Source organism: Scatophagus argus, chromosome 21, assembly GCF_020382885.2.
Source record: "Scatophagus argus isolate fScaArg1 chromosome 21, fScaArg1.pri, whole genome shotgun sequence".
NCBI lineage: Eukaryota > Metazoa > Chordata > Actinopteri > Scatophagidae > Scatophagus > Scatophagus argus.
This window is the reverse complement of record NC_058513.1, coordinates 14,273,338-14,284,117: the sequence shown is the minus strand read 5'-3', so window position 1 is coordinate 14,284,117 and position 10,780 is coordinate 14,273,338. Positions and strand designations below refer to the sequence as shown.

Here is a 10,780-nt window from a genome sequence, read left to right as displayed (position 1 = left end):
GGTAATACATGGGTGTGATATAAGAGTACAAATGGCATTGGGGGAATGTTTTGTTCTTTTTTTTTATGATATGGTCACAGACGGAGGTATTATTTTGTTTGGAGATCTCCCACTGTATTTTGAAGTGATAGAAGAAAATTATTGCTATCACAGCAATAATCCTCATTCAGTTATTTTGGAAATGACATGCAGAATATTTCTTTCAAGATGGCAGCAATGTCCTATCATTCAGCTTGAATCTGGAAATGCTTCATCTGTCTGTCACTGAAAATGAAAATCATCATTAGTCAGGGTGAATATCTATGTATCCAGTGGTGTGCACAGAGGTGGGGGGTGGGGGGCTCAGCTTGGTCCGAGTACATCTCTAGTTTGTCCAATAGTTTCCAAAGTCCTTAAGTGGTTAGCCCAAATGCCCCTATGATCCCGCTGGTCTGCACAGTTGCATTTCTTGCCTGATTTCACATGTTTTTTTTTGTTTTTTGTTTTTTTTAAAGAATTAAGCACATCAGTTTTTCCATCGCTGACAATGGGAGTAATGTATTTTTGGCATATTTTGTAGTAGTAGGGAACACCGTGTACTCCATCGTATACAATATTTTTTATATATTTATTTAATATTTAGTAGTTTCCATGTTCTTGTATCAACACCATTAAAAAAATAGCAGAACAGAGTCAGAAATAACCTGCCAAAGCTGTGAGAAGAAGGTGGTCATTGGATTTTAGTGGTCAAAGGACACTGTGACCTTACAAACTCAGGAATTTGTATGCTGATTATCTCAAATTTCACGCAAATGTTTAATAGAATGAAATTATGAAAATATGAGCCTTTTCTAATCAAACAGTTGTGACCTTATATCACATTTGGTCGGATACTGAGCTGGTGGCTCTCATCTTGGGGCTCCGCCTTCAAACTGTGCTGATTGTTGTGATTGGTGATCTTTGGTGTTATTTGAAGCATTGTAGTCTGCCACAAGCTTGGTGCTATGGTATATATCAAGCAAAACCATACTTTATATGTTACATGAGTCTGGACCGACATGGCTGCAAACGGCAACTTGATATGTGCATGGAGGCTTGCGTCACTTTTGTGAATTCTCATTGTTTCCTCATTTTCACAAGTCGCCCGCTGATGCAACATTTAACAGTTCCTCAAAACAATCAGGAGAAAATCTTACAAGACAAACAAAAGAGGAGAAAGAAACTAAGACGGTCAACAGTCGGAGCTCATGGCACCTACTAGACCACATGTTCAGTCAACAATCACCGAAGCATGGCAATCAATATATCAGAGCTGTAATTCTATGGCCTCTCCCTCTTGACTGGCGCCGAGAAGGCTTTTAGTCAGAGGGCAGTCAATTTAACTTAATGAAATCCAGTCATGACTATATTTCACATTTAGTGTCTTATGTTCATCAATGCTGAAATCTTAAAAAGAAACCCTGCTCATTATTAATTAATTTAATTAATTAATTATTAATTAATTCACATATATTGTCATTCTTATAAGAAATGTCGACAAGGTGTATATGGGAATGTTCTGGTCTCCATTTTATTTACTCGGGTTTTGTGTATGTTGTGTTCGATTGTGTACACTGAAAAGCTGTCGGATGCAAATGTAGGAACAAGAGAAGTGCAGTCAGTCAATTTTGGTGGCTTTGGCCAAATGTTTATATCAAGCTATTCGTATTTCATGTAAAAACAACAAAATGGCTATAGATTTTCATAAACTGAAAGTTGTTCCCAGTTATCCTTTAGAGACCAGTTACTGGGGATTGGGTTTCTTGGTGCCACCATTTCTCCTTTTTAGAAATGAGAGGCAAACCTGATTGTAATTAATTAAAAGAGCAGATGAAAAGTCAATTTCTCAGGTGACATAAAAGGTTGCGTCTGTTTAATTGATTTGTACACTACGTCTCTTCTCAAGTCAAGTCTTCTGGAATGTTTTTCTCCTCTCTGTGTAACATACACTGACTGATGTCCATTGCATTCCTCTGCCTCATTGTCACCATCCAAAAACTGTTCAGTTCTTTAACCCAGATGTCCAAGGCACTTGCCAGGACTTGCAGTCTGACCTTTGATCATGTATGACTTACTTTAGTTGTCGCAAGATTTCTGTTTGATAAAGAAAGCACAGTTAAGGACTCCATTTCCATTGTTGTCCTAGAAACGGCAAGAATCACACATAGATACAATTCACACAGCAGAATCTAGCATAGGCGATTCACGCAATAACGGGCACAATGAATAGTAGCAACCTTGAAGAAAAGGACAAAATAATATTAGGAAACAAATCAAAATTCAACTTGATACCAACACAAACTGGATTCCTGTGGGCAGTCATTTTGCTGTTCTAATTGGATGTTTTCCAGCCAGGAAACTGAGCGTAGTGTCACATAAGGATAAGTTTTAGGGTCCTTCACAATTTAACTTCTATATCCTTTTTAGTTAGAAGTATTCACCCAATGCAAAATTATACTGACAAGGCACAACTCTGCATTGTTTTTTCATTTTAGCCCTGCTATTGTTAACAGCATAATTGAATGTTTATTATCTAAGCCACATAGAGAAAATCTTTCATATCAGACACCAAAAACCTATTTGCCACCAAAAAAAACTACCATATTTCATATTTTAAAAGAAAACCGAAAAACAAAAACATAACAAGCTCAAGATAAAACTACTGCAGTGCTTCTTCTGACACAAACGATCAGAAGTAATTTAGCCATTCTAAGGATCACAATGTCAGCCCACTGGCTGGTCCCATTATTGTGATTTTGACCGATACCATTTGATGGATTTCACTCAATTTGATACAGATATCCATAGTGTATAGATGTTGAATCCCAGGGACTTTGGTGATCTCCTGAGTTTTTGACATCAACATGAATATAATAAAACCGACTACTGTTGGATGGGTTACACTTTGTGATATTCATATCCCCCTCAGGAAGAACTGTAATAACATTTGTCGTCATAGCATCATAATCAGGTCAAAATGAAAATCTTTCTAATTTCTGATGGCATTCTCGTAAGCTATTTTGGACTTTTAGTAATTTCTTTTTCTTATTTTAAAAATATTGGCCATTAATTGTTCCCTTCCCTTAGACATTTTGTTTTGATACATTTTCTGTCCAAACCAAGCGGCTGGTTCTTCAGGGCTTACGTTGTATGTCCTGAAAAAGAAACCTGAAAAGCACATTATCCTGATGGAACAAGGAAGGAATAGAATAACACATGTAATGCGTTTTCGGGGGCATTGTGTCACATTAGCATCCCAGTAAGAGCTGTCTGATTGAATTATGGTGAGACTTAAAGCATCTGTTGAGAATGTTTTTAGTGTGGCAAGATTCCACGCTGTGAAAGAGAGACAGAGAGGAAGGGAGGGTGAGAGAACAAATTTAACAACAAGGCATTATCAAGTCAGTGGAGTCGACTACAGATAGACAGACAAAGAGGATCTCCGGTTCATTCATAGGATATTAATGGTACAGCCTGCATATTCTACCCTGTGCCTGTCTCTTTTCATCAACCACAACCACAGGCAGGCGGGGAGAAGAGTGTCCTAATATGGTCAGGTTGAGGTCTTTGAAATCACATTTTTGTAGAGTACAAAATTTAAATAAATAAAAATTTGGTTTTTAGGAAGACGTTATGGATGTTAAGGTCTGACGGTCGACAGGTCCACCCCTTTGGTTTAGATAATGGATTGCTATGAAGTTTGGAACAGACCATTCAGAGTTTTCAGAAGATGAATCCTACTGACTTGACATGTCTCAGTAACTTATTGGATGGAGTGTTATGAAATTTGGCACACCATACTAAGATGGTGAACATAGGGAACGTCATAATTACTTAACATCAGCATATTAGCATCAGCATGCTAATGTTAGCATTTAACTCAATGCACTGCAATACCTAAGTACAGCTTCAAAGATAGCATGATTGTAGATTCTTATTCTGATTAATAAAAAACTCACTATGTTGTGCATAGCAAGAACCATCGACAATCTGCTTGAGTAGCGCTTTGAATCTTGGTCACTTACGATTTACACTTGCTTGAAATAATTCTTTGTTCTCTCATCTTAGTGAAGATATGAAACAGCGTTTTCACTGATTACCAGAAGCAGTATCAGCTGATGCAGAGCACCAGTCAAAATCTTGTTTGTATTAGTGATGTACTAAAACACGTAAAATGTTCAGGAATAAATACTTCTATTTCTTTTGCTTGACTGAAAGAAATAGGCATAGAAAAATAAAGAAAACTGAACTGAACTGTAGAAAACAGAGTAAAGAAAACTAAATCGTGCACAGACTTTATTAATACAGAATTTGGAAATTCTAAAGTCCCTACTCCACAACTTGGCTGCTGCTGCGTCTTTGATGGAACAGTTTACATTTACACTGCTCCATATAGTATCATAGCATACACTACTGTAAACACTATATTTAAATCCAAACTCAAAGTATACTATATGTCCAAAAGTATTAGGGCATCTGACCATTACACCAACAGGGATTTTAGTGACATCGCATTCTAAATTCACAGACAGTACTGTAAGTTTACCTCTAAGCTGTGTATGTGAACTTGTTAAACTTGTTCTATTCTCACCATATGCTACATTTCACTTTCTCATGCTTTATGTTCCCTTGAACAGGAACTCTCTTCTTTTTTCGTTCTTGTAGCTTCACCTTAGGCTATTACCATTGCTGTTTAGAACAAAAATTGTCTGATAACGATTGATGACTGCTGAGAGCACCCTTACCTAACATATTTCTCAGAAATTGTCTGTACTTAATTGTGGAAGATCGACTTCATGATAATACGACAAGTTCACATGCTCCGCCCGACACCTGAGAAACCGCCCGATACCACACCTGAATTGGATAATGTAAAGGGGTGTCTAAATAATTTGGTGTATATATAGTGTAAGTTTACCTCTAAGCTGTGTATGTGAACTTGTTAAACTTGTTTTATTCTCACCATATGCTGCATTTCACTTCACCAGCTTCACCTTAGGCTATTACCGTTGCTGTTTAGAACAAAAATTGTCCGATAACGATTGGTGACTGCTGAGAGCACCCTTACCTAACATATTTCTCAGAAATTCTCTGCACTTAATTGTGGAAGGTCGACTCCATACAACAAGTAGTCCCAAATACTTCATTCTCATGCTATCATAGTTTTGAATCTGCATTCTGTTTGGGACACAGTGAAAGGAATGTGTGCATGGTTGGGGAAAAAGTGACGGAAAAGGGGAAAAGACTTTGCTTGACATTCACAGAGTAATCAGACGTTAGTTTCCGAAGTCGTACATGAAAGCCTTTGAGCAGACGGAGCGCAGCAGAGGCCTCCATGCCAATAAAATGGCTCCATGATCCATATTATATTAGAAAGAAAAGGGGAAGCCTTGTGAAAGACCAAATATAATTAGTGAGGGGTCAATCAAAATAAGAGAGTCGGTTAGGGTTAATACATAATTCATATGACCCTGTCACTCATGCTGACCTTTTTCTGGCCCCTCCCGCTGAGGAGTGTAACCATGACAGCGGTTAACAGCGGAAATGGAAATTGTCAACAAAGAGGCTTTTTGTGTTTTTCTGCAAGATAAGAGACATAATTGTTTGGCAAAAATAGCTCAGATTTACTCCTCCCTCTTAATGACTGGTGGCAACTTCATGGATGAAACGGTCACATAACCACACATTTATATTTGGATTTTTTTTTTTTTTGTTCTCTTTGTGATTCTTGAAGTGCACTGAAACACTGAAAGAGGAACTTCTTCGTCTGTCTTGCAATGTCATATGTTATGTGTCAAAAGCAGTTTCTTATACAGTAGAGATCATTCTCATTTATGTGGATTTGAAATTTTGATTTTCAATTCAATATGAACTTTTGTTGCTAAAACAGTTTTTTTCATGCGATAGTTAAAAATAGTACTAAACATGTAGCATATGTAGTAAAATAGAAATTGTGATCACTGATCTAAAACCATTGAAAACAGTAAGCACCCTAGTGAGACAGGCTCTGATTTTTTGGGGAATTTTTATTTGACTTGGTTCTCTGTGATCTGAATCTGGAGCTGTTGCATCATCCACCGTCTGTAGAGCAGCTTCAGTTTATGTCTTGATTAGATCACAGCAGCCTCGCTCTTTGGTGGTCAGTATAAGGATGTACTGTACAATTGATGAAGGATTGACATATTATTAGTTGAATTTTCCCTTTAATTAATAGATTTTTTTTTCCTTCTCATTTTCATATAATTGCAGGACACTGCCCCCTGTTGGCTTAAACTAGTACTTACACAGGCCTAGAAGTGTGTATTTACATTGAACAGTGTCGCATAACCAATGAAGCCAGAGTGCTGCTGGCAGTCTTGAAGAAGATGATACTAAAAAGAATGGAAATGTGCAAATTTGAAACTGAACCGCTTTGTCTCTGTGCATGTTTTGAATTAGTTTTAGGGTCCACAACTTTTCCAGTATACATCATGGATATAAAACAAAAGTAAGCCGCTTATATAAACATTTTTTTAATTAACTGGTATTAAAAGATCCTTTTCTAATGCACTTTAATTGTAAGTCAAGTCATGTGAGACAATTCTCATAGTGTGCGAAAATGTCTTGGTAACTCTGTTTGAAGCCAAATTAGGCTTCAGCCATGTGAGTTTGACGAATTAAGTGCAAATGTTGTAGCTGTAGCTCCACAGTAGCTCTGAAGGGAAACACTGGGGAAAACCCAAAGAGGGATTTTATCCATATATACACTTCATTGGATTCACTAAGACTGCTGAAGTCTGTCACCCCGCATAAGAGGAAGACTGTGGATTTTGTCCCTCATCACTTACATTAAAACTGAATTAGGAAAGGATCTGCTAATGATTAGTGCCAACAGAAGGACAGATTATAGCAAACAACCTGTTTTTAATGTTCATATGTGCATTTGACTTTTGCTTTAAGACAAATTTGTGAACCTATCCTTTAATGACCAAATTATCAAGAAACTAATTCTTTGATTAACTGATTATGAAAATAATCCGTACTTGCGGCCCTGATGCAGAGTAATAATGAGTGGAATCAGATATTCTGATCCAGCTGATGGCCTCATCTGAACTAGATATTAAAAGCTTCATGTCAAACTATATATATATTCTTGTGCAGATAAGCTGGTTAAAAAGCGGCTTTAGTAATGAAAAAGCTTTTGGGTTCAAATCTGTTTACTTTATTTACAGCAGAGTACTTAGTCTCAAAAGAGATTATTTGCTGGCTTTATTAGTCTTCTATTTTGCTACATGGAATATCTTTAGGTTTTGGACTGATGGTCAGCAAGTAATTTTCACTGTTTTTGGACATGTTATAGGCCAGTTAATCGTTGGTTGTTCCACTGTTCAGGTCAAGGTGTCATTAAGCGTTTGAGTGGATGCAGTATTATTCACATGAATTTTATCTCTAGTTGCAGTGGCTTGCACAAGCTCCAGTATGTCTGATCTGCTTTTTTTTTTTTCAAAGATGAAAAGAAAGCTCTGTATAAGCGGTTGCACAGCGAAACTAATAGTTTTTTCTTCCCCTAGCAAAGACATCTAAAGAAAATGTTCACTGATTCTCAGAAGCATTTTCAGATCAATTTAATACTGCAACTTGCATTTCAAAGACATAGAGAGAGAGAGAGAGAGAGAGAGACCACCCACAGAGAGAGAGAGAGAGAAAGAGAAGGACAGCATAGACAGAAAAGAAGAAATGGGAAAACAGACTTCAGGTTGTTTCATCTCTTCTTCCTCCCATGAAAAGCACACAAAATATGACCACTTCACAATTCCTTGCTGCTCAGCCACTTTCACAATTTAGTATTTGTCATGTATTATTTACATACAGCATCAACAAAACTATGTGTCTCATTTAGGTTTGAAGCAGAGCTGGGTCCAGATGTTTGGTTTTATGTCGTAGTACCAGATGGATGGGACTGCCTGCTTCAAAAGAGCTGTTTGACATTCAGGTAACTTGCTATGAATAAAACTACATCTAGACGCTTATGTATGAAACATTCAGGTGCCTTGTTTTTGATCTGTGAATAAACAAACGTTTTTGTTGCTCTGGCATTATGCAGGCACTGTAACACCACGTGTGTGTGGTTTTTGCCATTAATGACCCAGCTAGTGTTACACTTCAGATACTTTCCTGTGCATTACCTGCTCACCTGACACAGGTCGTCATGATACTCACTCTACTGCATTTAGCAGACTTACCTCTCAATGCTTGGCTTCAGCACAGGGCTGTTCTGCTTTTTCATATCTTAAAACATGTACATATGGCACTGATTTGTGTAAAATCTCTAATCTAGAATATAAATAAAGCAGTAAAGGTACTCTTGAATATTGCAGGTTCTTGGCAAAAGGCTTAGTTACATGTGCTTTTTAATGTGCAGTAATTTTAGCAAAATACTTTTTGCTGTCTACAGACAAAAGGCAGGCTGTAGTAATGTTACATCCATGTTAAATTCAGTTGCATACCACCTTTTTTTTTTTGAGGTACAAAACCAGTTTAATGGACTGTCAAGACGCTGTGATATTTAACTGTGAAACTTGCCTGAATCCATATTAGAAAACAGCCCCCGGTGTCGTCACCACGGCCTCTGTTGCATAACGTTCCACTCTAAATTATGGCTGAAATTATTCATTCTTTTTCTGACAGTATTTCCATTGGAAAGAGTATCATGATGGGCATGAGAACAATGAAAAATATTTGAAATATCTCCTCTAATCTCAGATAGAAGTTATCAATAAATGAAAGACTGTGCTGTATGTTTACATTAAAAAAAAAAAATCTTAACATTCCCATCATGTTCACTTAACACCCAAGAAAGGAATGTTATTGTCAATACATAAATACATTTACAATAACTACAACTTTTAAAAATATTACATGGTCAATCCAAAATAACACAAACATTTAAAGTACAGCATTACACAACAAAGCTGAAATAAGAGACCAAGTCAGAAACAACACTTCATGACAAAATAATTATCATACATGATGTGAAATGTACATTATTAATCTAACTTTTTTTCATTTACAATTTTCATCCATTGACATACAGTATATTACAGCCAGGACAGAGTTTCTGTTAATGGTAGGACAAGTGCATAGCAAAATAGATCATTTGACTGAGTTAAAGAAACACATAAAATTGAACAAACCAGCTTTAGAAAACAACATTTAAAAACTATGTTTAAGGCAAATCTCATCATTTAAAATTGGCATAGTCTGAGAAGATGTCAACAAAGTCTTGTACCACCCTGTAGCAGAAGTCATATTGTTCCTGTGGAATAAAGAGGAAAAACAGAACAGATTTGGATTAGGGGCTAACCTGTATAATCATTCTCAGCCGAAATAAAGCAAGAAACAGACAATATTTACGATCCACTTGTGCTGATACTTACCACAGTTTGGACCATATGAGGCCTCTGCATGCGTAAACTCTTCACAGTTTGGAACACGTCCAGCAGGCCTTCTGCCTTGACTCGCTCCAAGATATTGCTTAGAGCAATGAACGTACCTGTTCGCCCCGCACCGGCACTGCAGCACACACAAACGCAAAACCACATAGAAGTTAATTGAAGCATGAACAGTGGCTTGCAAATACAAACAGTTTTGAGCTTTCATATCCAAAATGCTGCAGCTGAAAACACAAATATGTCAAGTACCTGCAGTGTACGACGATGGGATGATTCCCAGACTGCTGCTGCTGCCTCTGCACTGAGGCGATGATGTCGATCATGCCTTTCCCCTCAGCTGGGATGCCGACCTCTGGCCAGCCATGGAAGTGGAAGTGCCTGATGACCCTCGTCTGCTTCTCCTGTGAGAGGAAATGCACAGGCAGAAGAGATGATAATACCTTTCAAATATGATTTATTAGCAGTACATGGAAGCATATAATGGCAAGTGCAGCGCCAGTGTGGGTTAAGTGTGCAGTTGATGAGTGGTGGACTGAGGCAGGAATGTACTCCTGAGCTTTTGAAAGGTGATGTGGGTCGAATTTAATTAAATATATGAAATGGTAGGCTCCCACTTTATAATCTTAGAACACACCCTGACCAAAAGATTTCCTCTGGCAGCCAGAAGATTTCTATGTACTCACTCAGGGTTCTTGTTCTTTATCAGACAATTATATGTTAGAGCCTGTGTAGCTTTACAGTCGGTTTGAAAAATTTTCTTAAAATTAATAATACATAGGTTTTGCATTTTACTATGTTCAGGAAGTTTGCAAATATTCACACTTAAGACCTCCGCACCACCTGTCTTCATTAAAACGGAAGCTTGTAAAATAAGGCCAGAGTAACCCGCCAGCTGCTGCTCACTGCCTTGTTTTTGTCTTGTTAGCTTGGTGTGCCCTGGACCTCGTGGCCCTGCAGCTGACTGGATTGCACCTGGACCGCAACCTCGGAACAAAGGACGGTGAGTTTGACTTCCTTTATGTCTCGTGTTTTATGATGAGTTATCTGTGCATTTAAGCTTGTCTTAAAATAGGGAAACTTGAATTCAAAAGGTGCAGGGCTGTATTTTTCTGTTTATTAATAGTTAATATTAATTAACATTATATTAATATAATATTTGGACTATCGCCTCTAGAGGTGCAAAGTGGAATTGCAAGTCAGGAAGTCCAGGGCTAGCTGCACTACCTTGGCCACCTACAGCAGTATTATGCTAATAATATCTATATAATAACAATATATCCCTTAAAGGGACCAGAACAGAACGATTACTTTTACTTGATACTTAAGTACAT

The 10,780-nt window shown here is 37.5% G+C and overlaps 1 protein-coding gene and 1 long non-coding RNA gene across 9 annotated transcripts in view; one reads left to right on the top strand and one right to left on the bottom strand.

Annotated features, from left to right (window-relative positions):
* LOC124052918 overlaps positions 1-10,780 on the top strand; it is a 28,906-nt gene that overhangs the window by 14,239 nt on the left and 3,887 nt on the right. For all 3 annotated transcript variants that reach the window (XR_006842078.1, XR_006842077.1, XR_006842076.1), the window contains exons 2-3: positions 7,898-7,990; positions 10,375-10,449. This is a non-coding gene — a long non-coding RNA (uncharacterized LOC124052918). The remainder of the gene's footprint in view (positions 1-7,897; positions 7,991-10,374; positions 10,450-10,780) is intronic.
* The window catches only part of ptprea (protein tyrosine phosphatase receptor type Ea), a 47,954-nt gene continuing 45,565 nt past the window's right edge, over positions 8,392-10,780 (bottom strand). For all 6 annotated transcript variants that reach the window (XM_046377701.1, XM_046377703.1, XM_046377702.1 and 3 more), the window contains 3 exons: positions 9,699-9,850; positions 9,435-9,570; positions 8,392-9,313 (listed from right to left, as the gene is read on the bottom strand). In XM_046377701.1, coding sequence (XP_046233657.1) covers positions 9,239-9,313; positions 9,435-9,570; positions 9,699-9,850 — 363 coding nt within the window. In that variant the 3' untranslated portion in view covers positions 8,392-9,238. The remainder of the gene's footprint in view (positions 9,314-9,434; positions 9,571-9,698; positions 9,851-10,780) is intronic.